General features: G+C 43.5%; 1 protein-coding gene across 3 annotated transcripts in view; it reads right to left on the reverse strand.

Moving 5' to 3' along the window:
• The window catches only part of arhgap12b (Rho GTPase activating protein 12b), a 96,255-nt gene extending 73,472 nt beyond the window's left edge, over positions 1-22,783 (reverse strand). For all 3 annotated transcript variants that reach the window (XM_072378420.1, XM_072378419.1, XM_072378418.1), the window contains exons 1-2: positions 22,656-22,783; positions 18,587-19,348 (exon numbers count right to left, since the gene is read on the reverse strand). In XM_072378420.1, coding sequence (XP_072234521.1) covers positions 18,587-19,264 — 678 coding nt within the window. In that variant the 5' untranslated portion in view covers positions 19,265-19,348; positions 22,656-22,783. The remainder of the gene's footprint in view (positions 1-18,586; positions 19,349-22,655) is intronic.
• Between the last annotated feature and the right edge of the window lie 3,249 nt (positions 22,784-26,032).

Consider the following 26,032-nt stretch of genomic DNA (forward strand, 5'->3'; position numbering starts at 1 on the left):
CTTGGTTTCATGCCGTTGTCTGCGAGTTAATTTTTCTAACATTTTGGTCCTTCGAGCCGGATGCCAACATTTTGTACGAGGGTTTCTACCGGGAGGGCCGAAACTCTGTAGACTTTGCACAGCCCGACTAGGTCGGAGGAAAGACGCACGGGGCTAAAATTCTCCGTTCGCCAGTGAAGGCCCTTCCCGGCAAAACTCTTCGCGAATGACGGCATCCAAGCGCAGTTTTACAACGGACAGTGGATGAGACCAAGAAAAAGAAAAAAACAGCTGAATCGTGAGTAACATTTTTTTATATATATGAGAGGTTTGAGTCCTCGCTTTAGAAAAAGGAAGGAGGGTTGAAAGTCCCTGCCAAAGTACGGTGGGTTTAAGTCCCAATCTTAGAAATTTTTTTTTTAAAAAGACAAAAAATAAAAGAAGTGATTAGGGGGGTTAAAGTCCCCGCCTAAAAGAAAGGGTGTTTTTAAAAAAAAAGCCTTATGGGAAAAGGAGGATTAAGGTCCCTACCTAAGGAAAAGGGGGGTTTGAGTCCCTATCTTATGGGAAAAGGAGGGTTAAGGTCTCTACCTAAGGAAAAGGGGGGTTTGAGTCCCTACCTTCTGGCAAAAGGAGGGTTAAGGTCCCTACCTAAGGAAAAGGGGGGTTTGCGTCCCTACCTAATGGGTACCCAGTGTTTGTAAGTCAATTGTATTTGTTTTTTAATGTATTTTGTGTTTTTAAGTGTGTCAGTATTTGTATTGTGCAATTGCGCTGTTTTGAGTGTGCACGTGAAAGGGTGAGAGGCGCTGGTTTGAGTGTGCGCAGGAGAGGGTGCAACTTGCTGGTTTGAGTGTGTGTGTCGGAGCCGTTTTGAGCGTGTGTATGAGAGACAGGAACGAGTGATTGGAACGGAGTTTTGTTGAAGCAGCAGAGTAACTGGGAACCTAGCGGTGTCAACAAAGGTTACTGACTGTTGAAGTAGACAAACTCGGACGTTCATTAAGGATAAATGTATTAATAAAATGGGAAATGTGAACGGTACAATGGACGGGGAGGGGGATCGTAAATTTATGGAGCAGCAACGCCCTGGTTCATGTCAATACCTAAATCACTGGAAAAGAAAATATGTTTTTTTGGGAAAATTGTCTGTCCCTCAGTGCCAAATGCTGGTGAACAAATTAAAAGATAAAGATAAAAATAAAGGTCGAAAACAGGACGGACCCAAAACCACCACTGATAAAGTGTGGTTGGCTGAAGCTCATAACAGGAAATCAGGGGAGGAGAAAAGGAGAATGGAAAAATGCACAATATGTGCTGTTGTCAGTCCTGAAGAAAATTAAACAACCCCACGAGCCCGGCGGGCAGATGAACCTGTCCCAGCGCTGGAACATGCTCCCCCCGTTTCTGGCGCTTTTGCCCAGCCATATTCTTTGTACCCAGATCTGGGTGGCGCGGGAGCAGTGGGAGGGGAGTCAACGACTCCTGTGACGCCCGCCCCATCCATGCCTCGTGGAGGTTATTCTCTCCGCTCATTAAGTTGTACACCGTATGAGTGGAGAAAACGAATGGGAGGTAATTTAAGTCCTTTTAATTTTACAATTACAGACGGTCCCAGTTCAAGCCCCCAACAGGGCCACTTTCTCCCAATGGTGGAAGTTGCAAATCCTAATGCCCAGAATGATAATGATCGTACATGGACACAAGCAGACGTGGTGGCCGCAGTGGCTGGAATCACGTCACACAAAGACGATGCACCAAGATGTGTGCAAGAAATTAGTCTAATTCAACGATCTTATCATTTGAATGGAGCAGAATGCCAAAGCATTATGATGGCCCTATTAAAGGGTGATTGGGTGAGAGTTAGAGGGGATTGGGACCCCATGGCCCGAAGGGTGGAGAACGCCCCACCATTGCCATTGGCACATGATAGCGCTGACCTCACACAGCGGTGGGAGGGCCTATGTGAAAGAATCACTTGCACGTTCGTGTGAAGGGCTGACTATGCTAAAATAGGCCAAACCACACAAAAAGAGGTAGAAACTGTCGCAGAGTTTAGAACTCGCTTTGAACAGGTGTTCATGACAAATAGTGGGATACCACAGGATGCAGCGGAGGATGGCCCTTATCAACAGCAACTAAAAAATGCTTTGAGACCTGAAATTAAAGAGTGGGTGATTAAACATTTTGTGCACCTCCCCACATCTACTCTACCTCAATTTATGGATCAGGTCATACATGCAGAAAAAGTGACACAGAACAAAAAGAAGATAAGAGAAAAGAAAGCTGATGCGTTTGTGGTAGACAGCTGTGATGATTGTGGGGGAGGAGATGCAGATGTGTTTTATATGGAAGTTCCAAGCTGGGACAACAGAGGCACTCGTTGCCCAAAGAGCACCTCTCCCCCAGGGGGTTATCATGTCACAGTGAGGTTTAAGAAAACCACTGGTCCAGATTATGCATTAGACAAGGCTTTTTGTCGATTAGGCCCACAAAGAGTTGTTCTTACAGCATGTTATTGGAAAGAAGACAACTGTTTTTGTTTATGTAACCTGGAAATTAATAGATTGGTGCAATATGGGAAGACACCACATGTGTCCATGGCCATAAATGTCTGGACAGACTGGAAACAATTGAACCAATCAGCATTATATGTCAAAGACGTCACTGACTGGAGACCTGATGAGCAGAAAGACTGGCAGTTCAGCCCCTCAACACAGTGTTACAGGAAACTGTTAAACTAGGTCGTAACATGTTCCCCACAAACACATTTGGAGGAACAGTCTGCGTGAACTATGACCCTTACTGCAGAACAAGATGAGGCTTTAGAATCACTGCCATCCACACTATGGTCCCAAGACAACACTGATGTGGGACTGATAAAAGGTGTGGAGCTTGTTATTATTAGGCCAAGGACAGAACACAGGCCTAAAGCACGACAATATCCCCTGAATTACAGGGTTTAAAAGACATGCAACAACAAGCACCAGACAGCAAAAGAACTATGTGGTGCAATAAAGGAGCAATTTTGAAAGATGACATCTTCACCTGACCGTTTGGAAAACCAATCTTGCTAAAATCCATGTATAAATGGGCATCAATTGTGGCACATGGGCCTTGCCATGTGTCAACAGGAGGGATTGACAGTATAATAGAACATTATATACATTATATTACCACTTATTAAAAAAAAAAAAAAAAACTTTCGTGCACAATGTCAGATTTGCATGAAACATAATCCACAGGGAAACATGAGACCACGAAGAGGTCGATTCCCTAAACCAGAGTATCCCTTCCAAGAAATACACATGGATTTTATGGAACTAAACAAATGTAACAACCAGAAGTATTGTTTGGTAATAATTGATGCATTTTCTAAATGGGTAGAGATATTTCCATGTCATTCAGCAGGTGCCCTGATAGTAGCAAAAGCCTGATGCAAAAGAATAACACCAACTTTTGGGATTCCACAGATTGTCGGGAGTGATAATGGAAGTCATTTTGTGAATGAAGTGATCCAAAAGATAGGAGACCACTTCTGCATAAACTTGGAAAAACATTGTGGTTATCATTCCCAGAGTGCAGGGCTAGTGGAAAGAACTAATGGAACAATTAAGCTTAAACTGAGGAAAGCAATGGAAGAAACAGGGAGAAACTGGACTGATTGCATACACTTAGTTCAGCTAAGCATGAGGATAACTCCCACACAAGGTCAGTCTTTAACTCAAAATAATGTATGGAAGACCATATTATATCCCAGACCTAGCTAAATTGCATGCCACCAGTATGAGGATGAAGACACTGTAATGCAAAATTAATTCTTATAATGCATTGTATTGAGTGTTACTGTGCATGAACTGCAAATGACCGAGCTGCAAGGTACCACCCTGCCCTATTTTTCTTAAATTCCTCTTTACAGTGGTGGGCTTGTTATAATGAGATAGCTGCACTTTAAGGGGGACAGGGTTAGGCTGGTATTTACAACTGTGTCTGGGTAACCTCAACTGATGGTTGGGGAGGAAAGTTAGAAGAACAATCAACTATACCCAAAGAGAGACGACGTGATAAGAGGGCAATATAACTGTGTTTTTGCCTTTTGCAATCAGAGCAACTCTGTATTTTGTACTGTGTTGTTCTCTTTTGCAAGATATTATTATAAAAGCCTCTTATCTCCTCAGAAGAATATAACTGACTCTGTGCATTACTAAATTTCCCCAACAACACTCTAGCAAGTTATCTGAAAAGGATGTTCGAAACGGAAGATATAAGTCAATATAATAATGTTCCGAATGAGACTTTGCCATTACAGGTTGGAGCAGAGCTTAATATCGGAGACTGGGTCTTCACGAAGGTGATAAAGAGGAAGGCGTGGAACAAACCGAGCTGGGAAGGCCCTTTCCAGATCCTGATAACCACCTCAACCGCTGTCAAGGTCGAGAGCCATTGTAAGAGGTACTCTTTGCCTTCCCCTGACTGCTAGAGAGGGAAGTCCAGCTACAAAGTGGACCAGGTGTATAGATCCTGGTAAACTCAACACTGGTGAAGCAGGGATATCTCTCTAGCACTTAGCAGGGCAAGAGGCAGAGAGCACCAGAGAAGAGAGGAAAAGAAGAAAAAAAGAAAGGTTCAAAGTGGTTGTTGGTAGTAGGACTGGTCATAATTATCTTTGTGGTTCTGCCCATCAGGGTCCTGTTAAGCAGCAAAGGAAGTTGTGAAGCAGGGAAGGTGTATACCTTTGGAACTAAATGGAATGTGTGTCACCAGGAGAATCTATAACTTTTCAACTGTCTGTGTCCTTCTTTCCTGGCTGAAAAAGGAGGAGCGTGTTCTAACGTCTGATACCTAAGAACACAGTACCAGGCGGATCTTTAACGAAAGCGTCATATCTGAAGAATTGAAGGAACACTCAGGAGTTGGCACTTCTATATGGTCTAACATGATGAATATGTTTGGAAGATATCGTGCCATGATTCTATCACTTATGATGACTGCAGCAGTATTTACTGCAATATTGGTAGTGTGCGGGTGTTGTTGTGTGCCTTGTCTCCGTTCTCTATGTACCAGGTTGGTGGTCCACACCATAGAGGGATGTCCTTCTGAGTTCAGAGCATTGCTTCTCCAGGAGGACGAAGTAGATGAAGAATATCATATGCACCTATATCCAATGTCACACTATGTCCAAGAAGCTGACAATAATTGTGTTTAGACTAAATAAAATGAAGAACCTTTTGAGTGTAAATTGATAAGGTTGTCACAAAAATGATGTTCTTACAGAAAGCTAAAAAGACTTGTAAGATATTGACGTGAAGGTTGACATTTATTAATGATAAACAGGAGGGAAATGTCAGAAAAGTTTGCTTATTATCATTATATAAAAGTCACAGCCAGAGAGGCCAGTTCATATCAAAACTCCACAAGGAGAAGTTGGGAGACAAAGAGAACTGTGTTTGAAGAAGGAATGTTGTCTCCCCACTGATCGTTATCTTTATAGCTCCCCAAATAAGGAGATGCCTCCAAACTCAGGAGATATACCAGACCTGGGCACATAGAGGATTGTATGTATGTGTGTGTGTCACCAAATAAAAGAGCAAGGGAGGCAACCACTCGTTGGAGAACTCTTGTGAATCTGCAGAGAGAAGGTTTGTGTGTTGTTCTCCCCTTGCAAGTAAAATACTGAGGCCTCTGAGGGATTTCTTGGTTTCATGCCATTGTCTGTGAGTTAATTTTTCTAACACAAACCCTTTAAATATCAGCTGTTCAAGTCCTCCTTCACGATGAGTGAAACAAGTGAAGACACTGTCAAACGCAAGCGAAAGCCCAATTGGTTCCAGGGCCAACTGTTACTGCTGGCCCAGTTTGTGCTGGAGAGGAGAGAGATTATTAAGGGGAAATTTGGCTCTGGGAGGCATGGGAAGAAATATGCCTCAGTATGAATGCATCATTCCCAGCAGTGTGTCGCTCTACTGAGGATTGTAAGAAGCGATGGTATGCCCTGCAATCGCAATGTAAGCTTGAGATTGCCGAGATGACTTTAAAACAGTCGTCACGGCTACAGGTATGTCCATTATTAACATTGTTTGCATTTATTTGGGACATGCTTTTGCATGCCTTGAATGTACAATTAGTAAAGGCTACAGTGACATGAAACGTTGTGAATGAAACTGACATTTAATTTTCTGGAGGAGGATCTGCACCAAAGCCATTGTCACTAGTTGCATCAGTGGTGTCCGCTGTACTGGGCTCAGACACGAGCACAACTGGCCTCGAGGGTGCAACTGATCCTGCAGTCGAGCTACTGAAGGAGACTGAGGGGTATGCATGCAATAATTGCAATAGGCTACATGATTTTTTTTTTTTTTTTTTTTATCTTTACAGAAGAATTGCAATGTGCATGTGTACAACCCCATGAGCTGTCACCTTACCATGGTGGGGGAGTTTGCGTGCCCCAATGACCCAATGACTCTGGGAGCTATGTTGCCCAGGATTTTAAGCCCCTGGTAGGGTCACCCAAGGCAAACAGATCCTAGATGAGGGACCGGACAAAGAAAAGCTCACAAGACCCTCATGATGAAAGATAAATTTGGACAGCGTTGTTCTTTGCCCGGACGCCGGTCACCGGGCCCGGGGGTGGGGCCAGGCAGCGAGTGCCTGGTGGCCGTGCTCGGTCAGGCACAACCCGAACACACGACGTGGGTACCCCTTCTGACGGGCTTACCACCCGTGGGAGGGGCCAAGAGTTGGGTGCTATGTGAGCTGGGTAGCAGCCAAAGGCGGAGACCTTGGCGGTCTAATCCCCGGCTACTGAAGCTAGCTCTTGGGACGTGGAATGTCACCTCTCTGTTGGCGAAGGAGCCACAGCTGATGCACGAGGCTCTAGATATAGTCCGCTCTCCTCAACGCACGGCTTGGGCTCTGGAACCAGTCCTCTTGAGAGGGGTTGGACTCTCTTCCATTCTGGAGTTGCTCGTGGTGAGACGCGCAGAGCAGGTGTGGGCATACTTATTGCCCCCCGGCTGTGTGCCTGTACATTGGGGTTTACCCCGGTGGACGAGAGGGTAGCCTCCCTACGCCTCTAGGTGGGGGGACAGGTCCTGATTGTTGTTTGTGCTTATGCACCAAGCAGGAGTTCAGAGTACCCACTCTTTTTGGAGTCCCTGGAGGAGGCACTGGAGAGTGCTCCTGCAGGAGACTCCCTCGTTCTGCTGGGGAACTTCAATGCTCACGTGGGCAATGATAGTGAGACCTGGAAGGGTGTGATTGGGAGGAACGCTCCTGACTGGAGCTGTGGCCGTAAGGTGGTCAGTGCCTGTCGTGGCGGCAACCCTCGTCCATACAGTGCACATAGTGATGACTGTACTTGCCCTCTCTGGGCTGAGGCATGTTTCACCTCTCAAAAAGCTGCCTCTGACCGCTCTCCATTAAAATATGCGAATCATGGGTAGATCCAAGCCACTTTGCAACAACCTCAAGAATGTTAAAATTTGCATCAAAAACAACCTGGATAACAACCTCTGGATACATGCTGTCTCTGTGCACCGAGCCACAGAGGTGTACTAAGGCCAGACAGAAGAGCAGCGAACGACAGAGAGGAAGCAAATAAATTCCAACGAGCAGTGAAATGTAGGATTGAAGAAACTAAACAGGTGATGCATCCAGTCATCCTGTGTGAGAATGAACAATCAACAGCAGGCTGCAGGCAGGGCAGCTTCCATAGAGGCTGAGCAGGATGAGCTCTTTAGTTGTTCTTTAGTTAAACCAACACTGATTTAACAACAGGTGTCTGACTCTCATATCTTCACAGTGTACTTCTATCACGTGGCCTCGGCAGAGCTGGAGTTAATAATGACTGTACTCTAATAATTGAGACCACCCTTTCAGGAAAATGAAACAGCAATCAATAAAAACATGTGTCTGCTGGCAGCGCGTAAACAACCAGCGTGAACAACGCGAGGCTAAATCTGCTATTTAGCGGTTTTCTACCTACTTTTGACTGAACTATTCATCCAGAATTGTTCGGCGTTGCTGTTCTAAAACAGACAAGAGCTTCTGGAAATCTCTACTCAAAACTCTGACAGTTTTATCGCCGATCTCCGACTCATCCGAGAGATCTCCAGAACACCGGAGGCTGCTCACTCTTCCCGGCCAGGCGGACGCAGACGCCGAGAACGTAAACAAAGACGGGGTAGGCGCAGAGGGCTACGAGCTAAACTTTAGCTTACACCACACCGGCTGCCCTTACTCACCATCTTCCTCGCCAATCTCCGTTCTCTGGCAAACAAAATGGATGAAATACGGCTCTCCATCACCAACAACAGACTGATTATGGGCTCAAATATCATGATCTTCACTGAAACATGGCTAAACAACAGCTGCCCGGACAATGCTATTGAGTTAGCAGGGCGTCACACACACCGAGCCGACAGGATAGCAGAAGACTCCGGCAAGACCAGAGGTGGAGGTTTGTACATTCATATCAACAAAGCTTGGTGCGCGGACTCTGCTACTACCGAGAGACAATGCTCACCTAATGTGGAGTTTATAATGGTCAAATGCAGACCTTATTATCTCCCCAGAGAACTCACTTCCATCATACTCACTGCATTATGATATCCCCCCAGACACTAATGCTAAGCTGGCTATGAAAGAACTTTATGCGGCCATTAGCACCAGACCAAACACTCTGAGGCTGCCTTTATTGTTGCTAGTGACTTCAACCACTCTAACTTGAAGACAGTGCTCCGCAGATTCCACCAACATGTCTCCTGCCACACAAGAGGGGGCAAAACTTTGGATCATGTTTACTTCAACTTGGCTGGAGCATACAAAGTAACACCTCTCCCCCACATAGGACAATCAGACCACCTCTTCCTTTTCCTCACACCTCGGTACTCATCACTCATCCAACGTGTGAAACCCACTGTAATGACAAAAGTGTGGCCAGAGGAGACACAAGCTGTGCTCCAGGACCGGTTCAAAAACACAGACTGGAATATGTTCACTCACACAGACTTGGAACAGTATGCTTAATCTGTACTGGACCATATCTCCACCACCATAGACAATGTCACCACCCAAAAACAGATCACCATGTACCCCAACCAGAAGCTTTGGATGAACCGGGATGTCCGTCTCCTGCTGAAAGCCCGCAACATCGCCTTCAGGTCAGGGGATGCACACGCCTACAGTAGAGCCAGAGCAGAGCTGAAGAGGGGCATCAAAAAGGCCAAGACGAACACTTTCAAACTCCAACCACCGATGTATGTGGTAAGGACTCCAGATCGTCACAGATTACAAGGCCATCAACCCCTCCCCCACCTCCTCTGATGTCTCCTTCCTCAATGAGCTCAACAACCTCTATACTTGTTTTGAGAGAGGGGACACAACATCTGCAACCAAGCCAGACCACCAGCCACTGACTCTCTCCCCCACCAATGTAGGATTAAAGCAGGATTAAAGACCAAAAGGCCGTGGGTCCTGAGTGTTCTCAGAACGTATTCTGGGGAGCTGGTACATGACTTTGAAGTTTAGAAACATTTTCTCCAGTACCCAAAGAATCTCTCTCCAAATGGAGCCACAGAGGGGCAGCCCCAAAAAATGTGAAAATGATTTGCTGAAGTATTTCCACAGGACCTCCAGCAGGCTGTCTGTTCGGAATAGTTGGTCTTTTGTGCAAAAGAATCAAGTCACATTTTTCCATCTGAATTCCCTCCAGGAGGGGGAGCTTGTCACTGTCCACTGCTGTCTGCACGTCCTGTCCCATTCCTTTTGTGAGACTGTGAGGCCTCCCTCTGCTTCCCATCTTTCCTCAATTTCTAAAGTATGATCACTTTTAAGATTTTGTTGAGCTGAGTATAGTTTGGATATTATCTTTTGGAGAGTGGCATTATTGTAAGCCCTCTGAAAAAAGTTAAGAATTTCATCCCTCCTTGAAGTAAAATACTTTAAGAATTTCTTGCTCATAAAATCTCCAATTTGTAAATACCTGAAGTGATCTTGGTTTTGAAGACCAAATTTTTCTCTTAGGTCGTGGAAACTCAAAACTTTATCCTAATCTAGGAGTGTGCAGTAAGCCCATTTTCAGTCCAACTTTTGAACCTTGTGTCATACACGCTCGGTACGAAATCTGAATTGTATGAAAACCATTTAAACATTTCAGTTTCTCTCCTCAGTCAAAGAGCCAATTATCCATGGGCTGTTGGGGTCTGAGAGGTGACTAGTTAATGAGGGATTTCCAACTAAATGATTAATTGGTAGTCCCTTTCCCATTGCCACTTCAATTTTTTTCCATTTCAATCTATAATTTGGGGTACACCGTCCCACTAACGGCCGTATTTGAGCTGCTCTATAATAATTACCCAAACAGGGGAGGGCTAGTCCACCCTTCTCCTTTGGTAATTGTTCTTGCCTTCTCCCCTGCCCATATAAACACGGAAAGAATTTTGTCCCACTCTCGAAAATATAGTTCTGGTTTCTTTATTTGAATTGAGTGAAATAGATATAAAAAGCTTGGTAGAATGTTAATTTTAACAGAATCTATACGAGAACTGATATTCAGACAAGGGATAATATTCCATCTATTTATATCCACTGTAATTTCTTTTTTGAGGGGGCTATAATTAATTTCTTCAAGTTTTGATATGTCTAAAGGCAGGAGAATTCCCAAGTATTTTAGAAAACTTTTGTCCCAGTCTAGATGGTACCTGGATCGGAGATATTGAGGGGAACTAAGTACCTGAGTTTTTATCTTATTTACTTTATAACCTGAGTATGACCCATATTCATCTAAAATAGACATCAACTTCGGAAGAGATCCTGTTGGGTTTGAAAGGCTAATGAGCACGTCATCCACGAACAGGGCCAGCTTTTGTTCACCTGCTGCCATGTTTATACCTGTGATTTTGTTGTTTTGCCTAATCCACTGTGCCAATGGTTCAATAGAAATTGCAAATAAGGTTGGACTTAGGGGACTTTTTGTTGTCTGTGAGCTCCCCGTTGATTTTTAGTTTAGCTGATGGTTTTTGAGGGCTTTTAATGTAATAATAATTACTTGATTGAAACCAATTTCCTCCATAGCCTTGAATAAAAATTGACCGAGTCGAAAGCCTTTCCGGTGTCTAAACAAACCAACACAGCATGTAGTATATTTTGATTTATGTGTCTGATAATTTGTAGGGATGTTCTAATATTTTCATGTGTCTGACGTGCTAAGACAAAACCTGTTTGATCCACATTGATTATTCGGGGTAGAATCTCTTTGTGATAACTGAGGTAAATAATTTGTAATCCAAATTAAGTACACTAATTGGTTGGTAGTTTGCATATTCTAATTTGTCCTTACCTCCCTTAGGTATAACTGATATAATCGCTTCTTTCGGGTTAGGTTTGAAGAGTTTTTACTCAGCGGTCTCCCTCCTACGCAACCAGCTGGTTACCATGGAGTTTGGTGTAGAGACCAAGGGGGTGCACGCTACAACTCGTGATCTGGCTGGGAACTGCTGCGTGTAGTGGTATTGTCTTGGAGTAACTCAGGAGGCCGTGGGAAACTCCATGCAATTTGAGTTGTGTAGCAATGTGGGTGCAATGGACTCAGGGTCCTTATGCGTGTATGTTATGTGCTGCTAGGAGGAGGGGGGAAGAAGGAGAGAAGGGTGGGTTATGTTTTTGAGGTGTGTGTGCTGTGGGTGCGATAGGAAATTGAATTTCCTTTGAGGTGAGTGGTGCAGGTGTTTGAGTGTGGGCTGTATGCAGTGGGCTCGAGACCCTTCGTTTTTGTATGTGGAGGAAGTGGGGCGGGGGGGGTTAGAGAAGGAGAGAGAGGATGGACAGAAATGAGGTAGGAAGTGTAAAAGAGATGGTTCTAGGAGACTTAGGTGTTAGGGTATGGTCCTGTGACCTTAGGGTAAGGTTAAATGGAAGGGGAGGGCATAAGAGATGGTGAGCAGGTGGTCAAACTTAGGGCGAAAAAGTTCATTTTTGGGAAAATTATGAAAAAATTTTTTCCCGTGGTGGAGCCAGGGGAAGGACTTATGGTTAGGGCTATGGTCCTGTGACCTTAGGGTAAGGGTAAATGGAAGGGAAAGGCATACAAATGAGGAGTAGGTGGTTCACTTTGGGGTAAGAAATTATCAATATGGGAAAAGTTATCAAAATTGAACCAAATTGATTTGTCAAATTTTTCCATGGAGGGGGACTTATGGTTGGGGCTATGGTCCTGTGACCTTAAGTGTAGGCACTAAGGGAAGTGAAGGATAAGGGAAGAGGGCATGGTGTTCCTGTTTGGGATGAAGAACTGTACTCACAGACACTTTGCAGACAATATTCAGAAATATCATTCATCATCAAACCCAGCTTAACCAAATGTCAAATTGAAGTCTTGTAGTCCAAGAATATCCAGGAGTGTATTCTAGGGATTCACTGAGATAATCAGGTTGTTCAGCGACCTTTGCATTGGCAAAGTGGCCCAAAATGAACCTGCCTAAATAATGACAACAGTGGAAGTTCATTCCGTCTAGGAAGATTATAGCCCCCTGCGGAGCAAATGGGGGGACAAAATAGAGAATAATACGGCCACCAGACTATGTGGCTGTGTGGCACAGTATTTGAACTGAGACTACCCTGGAGGGTAGTTGTGGATCGCCTTCAACATGCTAGCCGATTTAAGAAGATTGTTCTGAGAGCTTAGTGTTCGACCCGTGGTTTAATACGACATCCTTCCATTCTGATAAAAGCTAACCCCTGTGAAGTTTGGAGATGTCCCACAAAATGGTGCCAAAAGGAAAGAATAGTGGTTCAATTAGGTCAATATGTTGTAAATGTGTTTGTTATTAGCTGTTAGTCGTGAATGTGGTGGTTAATTGTTTTATCTGACTCGTGTAGGACTGTGAGTATGTAATTAGCTGTAGAATTCTGCTAGTTCTTATATTGTCGCTACAAGATTCCAAAAACTCATGACAGTGATATATGAATGTTCAAAAGTGTGTGGGTCTCAGGAGTTTACTCTTGAAACGGGTGGTAGCCTAGTGTTAGAAATGTCCAACAGTAGGTGAGTACAGAAGTAATATGTACAACTACAGGGTACACACTTACGGTGAGTCAGATGATAAGACAGCTGTGTGAGTCACTGTTCATATTCTTAGATTAGGGTTAGGCTTCTTATTTATTTTCCAACGCATTGAACCGCAACTATAGTGCTAATTGAGCTAAGCTAACTCACCAGAATAGTTCGAAAAGTTTGAGGAAACACTTCGACGAAGGCTCTCTTACGGCCCACTCCGACTCCTTCGAGGTAGGTACTGGGTTATGGTTCACCACTAACAGCAGCTCCCAATGCCTATGGAAAACTCTCTTTTCCTCTGTTAATTGGAAAGCAGCGTGCTTCACCGCAGCATGGAGTTTCTCCTGCCTTCTCCTTTTTCTCCCGGTCTTTCCTCTGTCCCACACCTTTGCACTCACCAGAGCTGCAGGTGATAGGTTCAGGACAAGCCCAAAAATTAAATTATCAGATGAGAAACCTACGATACGGAAAACTACGATGCATTCAAGGAACCCGATATTTCTGAGTGCTATAAATATAATCAGGGTTACAAAAGCATAAAACTACTTTGCCTTATATACTGAACCTCTGGCGCAGGCCATAAGACAGTGTGAGGAAATAATGGGAATACACACAAAAGAACAAAAACATGAAATAAGTCTGTTTGCAGATGATGTAATAATATATTTGGAAAGACCTGATCCAAGCCTAACACATTTGATTAAACTTAAGTATATATGGAGACCACTCAGGATATAAAACAAATGGGAATAAAATACAGATTCTGACTTTTAGTTATAGCCCTTCCCAAGAAATTACAAATGCTTATATGCTTTCTGTCTCTTTTTATCTGTCCTGTCCATTAAAAGGCATAAAAAAATTATTTAAAAAAAACGGACGGATGGATGGAAGCGTCCATAAGAGCACGGTTGGTTGAGTACCACCTTGAAAAAAAAAAAACAATGTTTTGTTGCTTAAGCTTATGCATTCAGTCATTATTCAATGGTATACTAAAATCCATGGGAAAAAATGGCTTCTCACTGTTTTCAGGTTAAATATCTATATGCGATTAAAAATGCGGTTAATTTCTATTCATTCATTACAAAGCTTCTAATCAAATAGATTTTTTTTTTAAATAGAGTCCCAGCCCTAATAAAAACACTAAAAGTTTCAATAGATCTAATAACCTCCCACACACAGGCTATCTGGGCTGATTTCATTAAAAGGCATAGATTGGAAAAGGAAATGAGATTGTTGAGCTGGATTGCATATGATGAAGGATTCAAGCCAAACTTGAGTGACCTGACATACAGAAACTGGGAGAGGAAGGGAATCACTGCCATGTGTACAGTACTAAAGAATGGAAAAATAATGTCTTTTCAGGAGCTTAGAGAAACTTATGGATAAAAAAATGAGGATTTTTTTTAGATACCTACAGCTAAGGGATTATTTTATAATAATTTATCATAATTTATTTTATAAGGGAGCCCAAAAATATTAAACAGAGTGATAGATGTACTGATGTGAGTATATAATGGGTCAAAAATCAAAGTGGTGTCTGTGTTATATCAAAACCTCAGAGAGTGTACGGATGCTTCAACTGATTACATTAGGGCTAGATGGGAGAGGGAGCTGAGCATCGGCATCACCCCTGAGGAGTGGCTCGATATGTGTGAAACACCACACACGACCACAAACTCACAAATGTGGAAATTTGGGTAGAAAAATCTGACCCGTTTCTTCATCACACCTAAGATAAAAAGTAGACAAAGTGCAACAGAACAACCATGCTGGTGGACATGTGGGAGCAAAGAAGCTGACCATGCACATCTTTTCTGGATGTGCCCCAAGCTGCGCTCCTTTTGGGATGATGTCGGTGCCATAACTAAAGACATACCGGGATATGAAATACCAAATGAAAGCAAAACTATGTACCTTGGAAATGTAAATGAAAGTGCAACTGGGTTAAGGTTAAGATTAAGATTAAAATCAGATTAAGACATTAAGAGATAGATATATAGTCATGATACTGTTGATTGCAACTAAGAAGACAATAACAAGGAGCTGGTACAAGACTGAATCTCCTACCATAGAACAGTGGTTAGGGATTGTAAGAGAAATACACTGTATGGAGAAAATGACCTACTAACTTCGACTGAAGGAAGATGTTTCTATTACTAAGTGGAAAAAATGGGTGTTGTATGATTTAACGAAAGACGTGAACTGTAAACTGTATAAATCTGATTTATTAGAATATGGATACCTGCAGCCATGACTGTTGAAACTTTTATATTGCTTTTTTTATTGCTTTTTCTTTGTTGTATATGTATCTTGTGTAAATGGGAAAAACTTAATAAACATTACAGTTTTAAAAAAAAGTTTCAACTTCAGGATACTCATAGCAAAAAGGTAGAATATGCACAAAACGGCCCAAGACAACATATAAAAGGAGAAAAAGCGAGTAAACTACTCAACAAACAATTTAAACAAGATCCCCACCACATACTAACAGTGATTTAGAATTAAATGAGTTGGTCTCCTCCAGTAGCTTTTTTTAAAATTAATTAATTAATTCTTTATTTATTTTTTTAAGAACTATATTATTATATCATATTATATTATATTATATAGGAATTATAAACATCCCAGGTCCCCTCAAACCAAAAGGAAACATCTAACTTCTTTAATTACATTTACTTACCTCAGCAACCAGAGGATCTTGTCGATCTCCTAGATAACCCTATAACTGAGGTAGAGATCAAGAGATCAAGCAGTTGCACGCATGAAAAGTTGGAAATCACCTTGCTTAGACGAATTCCCTGTAGAATATTATAAGCAATGTATAAATATCTTAGCTCCTAAACTATTTGGAGGTCTACAATGAGGCACTGACACAAAGATGACCCCCACCATCATTTAAAGAGGCTCCAATTTCAGTGATACCAAAAAAAGACAAAGACCCATCAAACTATCGACCTATAAGTCTGCTGAATGTAGATTGTAAAATCTTAACCAATGTTCTAGCCCTTGTCTAAGAACCCTGTTCTACTCCACTCCAAAGATAGATGGATCAGATTACATAAGATGTTCAAATTACCACATGACAGACAATTCTGTCCCTTTATATGGCATAACCCATCAGTTGTCATTGGGATAGGATTGTAGGATTGTAATAGGATATGTAAAGTGGATGATTTATATCATAACAGCATGTTTGTAGCATGTACAGATTTGACCAAGAAATACAACCTTGAAGGAAAAGAACATTTCTGGAGATATTTGCAAATTAGGAGCTGCCTTGCTGAGAAGATTCAGCTTACTCCCAGTAGAGTGCCTGTAGAAATCCCTCCGTTAGCTCTCCTATAGCCGCAAGTAGCCACATAACAGCAGCTATGAGCTAACAGAGCTATAGCACATGTTCGTTCATTCATTCTTCTTAAAGTATTGGTGAAATAAAGACAGATGATGCCTTATTTAGAGGCTGCATCGTCCCTGCCCTGTTCACTCCGTTATATGGATATACGCCGGTCGCGAGTTTTCTAAATAGCTTCCGAAGGACGCAGACTTTCGCCAAACTGTTCCCAGTGAGTAGATAAACGTATTTCATGCCAGAAATAAGGTCTAGATTTAAAAAAGAAAAAAGAGTTCCCCTTTAAGCTAAATGTCAATAATGACTAATCAATGCCTGTAATCAATACATGTCGATGTATAGAGGTGAATATGTCAACAAAATCATGGGTAAGGGTCTTGTACAGGTATGTACAGTTAATGAGTTGTTTTGATTTATGCCAAGCCTCTCCTGTGAGGGTCTTTTTACTCCGAAGCCCAAGTAAGTGTTCTCATCACAGTTTGCAGCACCATCATAAATCTTTTTTTTATTATTCATGAAATCTAAATTGAAAGGGGGAATAAAAGAAAGAGGGAAAGTGAGGGGAAAGAAAGGAGATAGAGCCATAAAACAGACAACTAACTGCTGCATCTGTGGAGGAAAAGAAAACACAAAAAGTAGCAGCAAAAAGATGGAGGAAGAAAGAAAGAAACAGCAACAAGCACATGCAAACTTAACTATGGTCACTGAATATTATCAAAGCCAAGAAAGTGACATGGCAACTGCAGAGTGAGCATGTGAGTAAATGGGTGGGTGTGTTTGTGTGTGTGTGTGCGTGCAAAACATATGACAATGGTTAATAATGGGGGAAAGTGGGCTGCAACCACCCCCCACTCGAGAGATCAGGAGTCGATAGGAAGGGCCCCCAGACCCAGACAACCAGCAGCCCTCATGGGGGATGGAGACACCAGGCAGACCATCACAGGAAAGTCCCGCTCCTGCCAAAGAATCAGGGGCAACGGGCCAGGGCCAGAGCCCCACCATGCACCGACCTGCACAGCATGAGCCGAGTGCGGGACCAACATCTCCACCCAGCCCCCAGTGGGCCAGCACCCACCCCCTTGCTCAAGGCAAAGCACTCCAGAACCCAAGATGTGCCCATCCGTGAGAGCACTGTAAATCTTAACCCTCAAACTGTTGAGTCATCATACATCTGAGTCTCTAAAGCTGAAAGCTGTGAATGAGCTGCATGGCACATCACACATGCAATTCACTCATGCTCACACAGTGGTCCCCATGGTGGGGACACTGGGGGCTACAGACAGATATGACCTACTTTCTATTCAGGCCTGTTGCTTTGCTGACTCCATGGTGGAGGAGGCAGCTCATGGAACAAAGGACACAAGCAGAAATTGGATTCATCAAGCTGGTCCAGCCCAGATGCAACTGTCCCAAAAATGGCTTAGGAAGGCCGTAACGTTCCAACCCCCGCTTTGTTGAGATCTCTTTTTTTTTTTAAACTTTGAGCTACATCAGCTGCAGATGAGGGAGGATAAGCTCCGGTGTCTACAGTCCTTCAGCCTCTCTCCACTCAGACTGATGAGACAAATACTGTGGATCTCTACGGGAAGGGGCAGACCAGGATTTCCTGTGGAGGCTGGCAGCTTTTAACCCCTGCAGAAAACTGCTGCAGATTTTTTACCAGTCTGTGGTTGCCAGCGCTCTTTTCTATGCTGTGGTGTGCTGGGGAGGTAGCATCAGAAAGAGGGACACAAATAGACTGGACAGGCTGATCAGACGTGTTGGCTCTGTGCTTGGGACGGAGCTGGAGTCGGTTGTGGCAGTTGTGGAGAGGAGAATACTGGACAAGCTGGTGGATGAGGTCAGCCACCCTCCGCATGTCCCCATCACAGCACAGAGGAGCTCGTTTAGCAGCAGGCTGCTGTCACTGAACTGCTCTGAGGACAGGCTCAGAAAATCCTTCCAGAGCCATTAGACTGTATGACAGCACATTGGCGAAGGGTGGAGGGAGGGGGGGCACTACAGCGGTAGAGGTAGTGCTATGGGCAATATAAAAAAAATGGGCAGAGGGGGAGAAAGAACCTATATGAAATTTGAAAGCATGCAGCAGAACAAAACAAAGGGGGGAGTGGTCACAAAAGTCTGTTTGGTGGCAGCAGGGATAGAAACAAAAGCACAACTCTTTCAGCATCAGTGTAAGCATCAGTACAAAAGTCGGAACCTACCTGCATGTGCTCTGTTGAGCTGCTGCTCAGCTCGTCTCCAGACTCAGAGTCATTGGAAAGCTTGTTCTGCCCCCCCACCGGCAACTCGTTTAGAGTGGAGCATCTGTCACTATCTGGACTTTTGGTGTGGTTGCTCCCCACTTTGAGTGGTGGTGAATCAGCCCGTGTCCGTGGCAAAGATGAATTGCTGGTGGGGAGGTGGTTGTTATTGTTGTGAAGAAGTACCAATTCTGCAAGCAGCTTGCAGTGGTGGGGACTCCCCATGTTGTGGTTAGCATCCTTGGGCAGAACGGGTGCAGTGACACGGTCCGAGGATGGTGAGGGGCTAGAAGAAGGTGACGGGCATTCAAAACTGGACATGTCTGGCAGACGCCTGTTGAGGGTCTCGTTGGACTCCTGGCAGATATCCAAAACGGTGGGCTTGGACCTCACGGCAGGCTTCTGAGGGGGCATGAGCGCCCGGCGCACCTCCCTGACATACTGTGCTGGCACATAAAAGGCCTTTGTGCCTTCATCCTTCCTCACCTGCCACCAGTCCTCATTGGTCTTCTTCACCAGCATGTAGCTCTCACCCTGACGAATGCTCACCACCTTGTCTTTGGCCTTGTACTCATAGTCGTACTCTACCTCAATGTAGACCTGTCCTGGGACGTTGGGCAGCCCCTCCCTATCAGCCATGACTGCTGGAATAAGTGCTTGCAACCTGACCTCTGCGGTTCAGTGACCCAGGCCTGGGAGGCTCCTCATGTCTGACAAGGAAATCTGGGAGATAAGACAGACAGTAGAAGTTATTTGTCAGCTGAATGTCACAAGCCACACAACCATAAGAAACTGGAATAGCTGAATATGAAACCCAATAAACCACTCTTTCATGGTGTGAACCTCCCACCCTGTCACACCACAACTAACCACAAAGGACACTCAGCCTGGGAACCTGATCACCCTCTGTGGAGCACACACTAAGCCCACATGCAGTCCACAGACTAAGGTAGTGTAACCCCCACAGAGCCATTTTAGAGATTGCATCTAAAAATAAAGTTGATCATTTTATTACAGTCCTACTCCGACGTTTGGCAACATTACTCATCAATGCAGACAATGAGAAAACTATAAAAGCTTGGGCTAATCTTACTGTGATGTCATACACTGTCAGTGTGTGAGTCGGGAAACAGCTGGGTCCTCGCCGCTCCTACAGGTTTGTTTTGGGATGAGGCCTGTGACCGATCTGTCTGTCACAGTAGTCCTCAGTCAGGTAACCTAAATAAATACTGGGGCTCTGAATTCCTGCACCTTCACATATCAAATGCTCCGTCTTCCTTCCTGAAATAGCTGTCGACATAGACTGACATCCAGGAAGTGCAGGTGCTTTTAGCAAGCTGCAATGGCTGAATTTACATGGAGCCTATTCTGATGTAAAGGAACCTGCATCCACACTGTGCAGCTCACACTGACAGTTACACACCCTGACTAGATATACTGTGGAAGGACCAGGAATGGAGTCCAGGAGAGATGTTCATACTGGGCTGTAAAACAACGCTGTATCAGGAAAAACAAAATGCAGTAATTCTAACATCCATTTAGACTAAAATACATTTCAAAGGTTGGAAAGGAGTTCATTTAGAGCTACTGGTGAGCTAAAATTATAATGATGTTATTTCAAACAGGTAACCATGATCTGGTCCTGAAGCAGCCTCCATCACAGTCTGAGCAGCAAAGATGTTCAGAGGAGCTCCAGTTTGTGTTTAAAACAATGTTCCTCAGAGAAAGACTGGAAGGGATCTGCATATTTCTGCCTCTACAGAGCAGAATATCATTAAAGCATTCAGGGAACCTGGAGGAGTTTCAGTGTAAAGGACGAGGGAGCAAGCCTAAGCTGGACCCCGTGACCTCTGACCCCTCAGACGCTGCATCAAGAACCGTCATTCATCAGCAGCTGATAGAAGCACATGGACAAGGGATTACTGTGGAAACCTTTGTCCAGCACCACAATACAGAGTTCCATTCACAAGCTTTACTGTGCAGGAAAGAAGCCTGATGTTAACCTCGTCCACTTCTCTGGGCTCGGAGGCGTCTGGGATGGACCGTCACACGGTGGAAACGTGTGCTGTGGTCAGACCCATCAGTATTCCACATCTTTGCTGGAAGAAATGGAGCAAAGAGCAAAAGCAGCATCCAGCCTGCTGTCAGCAACCAGTCCCTGCAGCCAGGCTCTGTGATGGTATGGGGTTGGATCAGAAACAACCCGTGAGACACAACAGGAAATATGTTCAGTTCAGACCGTCTGACAGGAACCAAAAGAATCAGAGCTTTTATTTTTTATGATTATTAAATTAGCATCCATACCGTCAAACCTTTTTCTGATCTGGGTTCATAGCTTTTATTTTTATTACACACACACACACACACACACACACACACACACACACACACACACACACACACACACACACACACACACACACACACACACACACACACACACACACACACACACACACACACACACACACACACACACACACACACACACACACACACACACACACACGAGCAACAGCACCTCAAGTAAAAGTCCTGTTTTCATTTGAATGAGCAGTGTTCAAATCTTGTCATCCCACCTCTAACACCACACAGACACTTCACACCATCAGCAGGGGTGTGAGAGATTCAGGCAGGATTCTGTCAGAGCTTCCATTCACACACACGATGACCGCACTGCCGCCATGTGTGTGGTACCATCCTGAGCTTGTGAGTCCACAGTGCTGTTACACCCAAGGAAATCCACATTGGGTTTGTTTGTATGAACAAACAACGACAAACAGCTGGTTACTTGACTTAACTGGAAAGATTTAAAAGATCAAGTTTGATCCAGTGGAGGCAAATCAATCCCTGAAAAGGCTCAGAAACTGGCTGGGGATTGAGCATGTTCCTCTGAAATAATACAGCGGAAACCTACAGCTCCCCACTTCTCCTTCCAGCTGCTGCAGTGTCTTGAAGCTTTGCTAGAGTTTCCAATTTCCAATAGAGTAAATGTTGCCAGAACTGAATCCCCGACAAGTCTCTGAGGAGCTTCGGGGGGACACTGCATACCTACTGTCTGTGTGTCCATTCATACCTTCACAACCAAAAACCTGCAGCGATTCTTTTCAGTGTGCTTCCAAAAATGGAGTGAATCCTCAACCAGCATCGGCAATGTGGTGACAGATGTGGCTCAGCGAGTTTACGAAGTGCTGGAGCCCCTTTCAGCACATGCCCTGCACTTCTGTAAGCTTCACATATTGTTCACATTAAGTTTTTCAAAAATTGGAAAAGCACCGTTAAATGGCACTGGTTATGAATGTAAAGCAAAGACAGCAGAAAAAACAAGAATCCTGACCTGGACTCATCAGCCCACATCTGCAGAGCAGCCAGTACAGCAGCGCAGCTCCCAGAGGCTGGACGCCTTTGTCCCTGTGCTCATTCACAGCAGATGTGGCCAGCAGCATCACTCCAACATGTTCACTCTCCACGTGCGGGTGAGATGAAGGCAGAACTGTGAAAACACTCAAGACAAGCAGCCTGGCTTTACCATTCTTTTGGGCTGATTGGTCTGAATATGCAGAAGGAGGGGGGGGGTTGGGACTGTTTGGGTGCATGTGTGGGGGCAGGGTCCCCCACAAAGACCGCAGGAACACAACACAAAGGAGTTTAATCCGCGTGCGTTCATAACAAAGAGCTTCGGCTCGACATCACCGAGGATTCCCAGGAGCGAGGATAGGGCAGGGCAGTCTGCGGAAAAACCCCTCCTCACCTCGCCCCTGAACCGGGACACAACGCGAGGAAATGCGCTCAACTGATGCTGAGCGGAGATGCGTGCCCCACAGACTGATGCTGTCACGTGCCGGTTAATGACCCACCTGGAATAAGGGGTTAAACATTTCTGCGGTCAGCTCCAGAGACTTCCTATGGACAAAAGCACTGCAGGTTCACTCCGAGTCCTCCGCTCTGCAACAGCGTGCATAGCAACGAAGTCCGACACAAGCCAATAGGCTGCCGCGCAGGGCGTCACGTAGGAACAAACCGAACTCACCGTGAAACCGCGGCTGAGCTGACAGTCGGTGCTCCGGGTTCACCGCAGACCCAGTCAGCTGGAGCTTTCCACCTTTCTCAGAGTCGGCTGCTCCCTCCCAGTCCGCCGCAGACCTCCAGTCTGTTCACAGACCCCCGCCTCTGTGAGCGCTGGAAGCGCGGATAGAGACACGCGACACATCCGGTCTCCGCTGTCAAAGTAAAACCTGACACCGGGTCAGCTCTGAAGCTACATGGAAAATGAATATAAGTCCGCGTCCTCGTGACCAACATTTAATCACAAGTCACAATCTGAACCAACCAATTAGACTGGATCACAACCAGATCACAGGGGGCAGCCCATCACAGGACCCCCTCACCTCACTCAACATGAAGTAAATGGATTCTGCCAACTCGAAGAAACAGAATCAAATGAACGTGAATACTTCTTTTTCTTGAGATGGCTTTTGTTGTGAATTGGTGCTTTAAAACAAACTGAACTGTAACATTGGGCATGTCCACCCTAAAGCTGTTAAATGAACCTTTATATATATATATATATATATATATATATATATATATATATATATAAAGAAATACACTTTAATCACACAGACTGACTGTTCCTCTTCATGTAAATCTTAAAGTAAAAAGTTTCCACGGCACACTGTTGACTTTTCATTTGAAGGACGTTCCGGTGAAAGCCCGCGTGCTTCCTGTTAACTTGACACAGTTTTGCTCTTTGAATAAGTGGGTAGGAGACCCTCTCTCCCTCCTCACCCAGGGCTCTCTCTGAAAAGTCTTTAAGAATAATTCATCCAAATGTAAGAATGGCAGTAAGCCTGTATGGGACAAACTTAGAGCTGCTTTTTATTTTCTCTCTCTTGAAGTCGTCACCCACCGCAGGCAGCTTCATCAGGAACACAGCTGCGGTCCAGCTGGTGCTCGTTTCAGAATTGTGGGTACATTTCAGAAAAAACCTTTGGTTATTTCCCCCTATATAAATCTTTTCTGGATCTGTTTTAAATAATATTGCTAATTATATTGAATGTTCACCAATAATAATTTCTGGTGTGTATTTTAGGCACAATTTATATGCAAAATATTCATTAAATGATTCCCACCCCACCAATTACTGACTGTCTTCAGCTTGTGATTCACATGTTCAACTTGAATTAACATGAAATAATTAAGAATAATTCGCAGTTTTGTTGTGCTAATTCTATAAATACTTATACAACCAGTTCCACAGAGCATTTGTTTTCTGTAATACACAGGATTTCGACATTAGACATGTATATTTTTTATCTGTCCCTATGATCAGGCCAACTCTGTTATTTCTGTTATAAAATACATAAAAAAATAACCACCAGCGTTCAAATAAAAACACGTGACCTGCACCCAGTGATGTCACTTCCTCTTGCAGAAAAGCTTTGGAGGGAACTATGGCATGTTAAACTTTCTCTCTCATTAATTTGTACAAAATGTTGAGAATACACCAACAGTAGATTAATTATATGTAACAAAATGTCAACTCTGTTACGTGTCAAGATTTAAATGATAAGAGAGTTGATGTGACTAACAGAGTCAGATGTTCCCAATCACTTATAAGCATTTTGCTTTAGTTTATACATCTTCTGTGGGTTTTGGGTAATTTTATTGTAAAGGTCAGCTTTCCAAGTCAAGAAAATGTTATTATTTTTGTTGTAGGTAGGTGAAGATGTAGGTGTCGGCAGCAGAAAGGCATCACGGCGAAATGCCGACCCTGTAAAGAGGGGAGCAAATATGGAAAAAGACAGGGAGAGATGGAAGAAAAGGAGATACAGTGGTGTGTTGTTAAATATGATGATGACTTTTATCCTGGGACCATTGTTGAGGTCAGTGAGACACATGCAAAAGTCACATGCTTGCACATGGTGAGAAAAAAAAACGTTCTGCTGGCCAAACCGTTAGAATACTTTGTGGTATTTCTTTGATGGTGTCCTCAGAAAAAACAACCAACAACCAACCCAAGTGACAGGGTGCCTTGATCAAAGAGACAAAGAAATATGGGCTGAAATCGCCAGTGACAGTACATTTAAAAAAGATGGTTTTATAAGTTTTAATGTTACTATTTTTGGTCTTTTATGCATGGTTTGTCAACTCTGTTATTCAAGTCAACTCTGTTCATGTCACGTTTTAGGTTTTTCATTCATGTCTTTGTCCTATCATTTCCTATTTTATTCTGAAATATTAACTTCCCTCTTGTTTCAGGTATCTTGCTCTTCCTCCCGTGTCAAGCGTCTGATTGTCTTCCCTGATTCCAAAGTGTTTCCACCTGTTCCCCTTGGCTCCTTGTGTATTAAAATAGTCTTTGTCTCCCTTGTCTTGTGCCAGTGTGTCGCAACCATTCCGTGTTCTTCACTCTAGCGTCTGAAAATCCATAGCCTTGTATCCTCGAGCCTGTAGTCGAGCGTACAGAACAATCTTTGTTTGTAATTTATGTATCGTTGCCATAGTTTAGTCTTCATTAAAGTTTTCGTAGTCTGTCTGGTTTCCTTCCTTGTAAATGTTTCATATGGATGTAAAGACAAAAGTTATCTTATGGAAGACTTGGTTTTAAAATGTATTACATTTGAGTATTATAAATGCTTACCCTAATTTGTCTGTAACAGAGTTGACTGATTTTTACTGTTAGTGCAATGATTTTCAGATTAAATATTGTAAATCTTACATGTTTAAGCTTGGCAAATACTGGAGGTGTTCAATTGAAAGTATTCTCTGTGAGAATGAAAAAGGTTTAATGAAAAAAAAAATCTTATTTTTGTCTAAACTTGGAATGTACCCGCAATTCTGAAATGCCCCATATACTGTTTGTACACTCCAGCTCATAACATTACATCGTTTCAAATCTGTACTTTCATGGTAGTTTTCATTTATTATGTTTAGAATATTAATTTGATGTCCAAGCCAGCAGAGAAGTGGAGGCTGACTGGTGTATTGTAACAACAGGGACATTCCAATAGAACAGTTTAGTTTAGCTAAAATAAAAAAAGACAGAGAGAAAAAAGCTCTTAGTCAACCAAAGATAAAGTTACAGCATATTTTTGACTCACCAAGACACTAACAGATATTTACCATTGTTGGCACCCTGTAGTGATATTGCAATGGTTGAAGAAACATCTGCACTGTGATAGTGGACAATTTCACACAGTGTGGCAACATCATAGTTCTATCTGCAGCAACTGGTGATACAGTCCAACTGAGCAACCTTTATTCAATCAAACTATCACAGCACATCCTCTTTCAAATAACAAGTTGATCAATATTATGTAATCAATTATTGATCATTTACAAATCTTTCACTACATTTTTTTGTAATTATTTGTCAAATCTGACTCATATTTTGGCCACTCAACT

The sequence above is a fragment of the Leuresthes tenuis genome, unplaced genomic scaffold, assembly GCF_036924035.1.
Source record: "Leuresthes tenuis unplaced genomic scaffold, fLeuTen1.0.hap1 SCAF_24, whole genome shotgun sequence".
Taxonomy (NCBI): domain Eukaryota; kingdom Metazoa; phylum Chordata; class Actinopteri; order Atheriniformes; family Atherinopsidae; genus Leuresthes; species Leuresthes tenuis.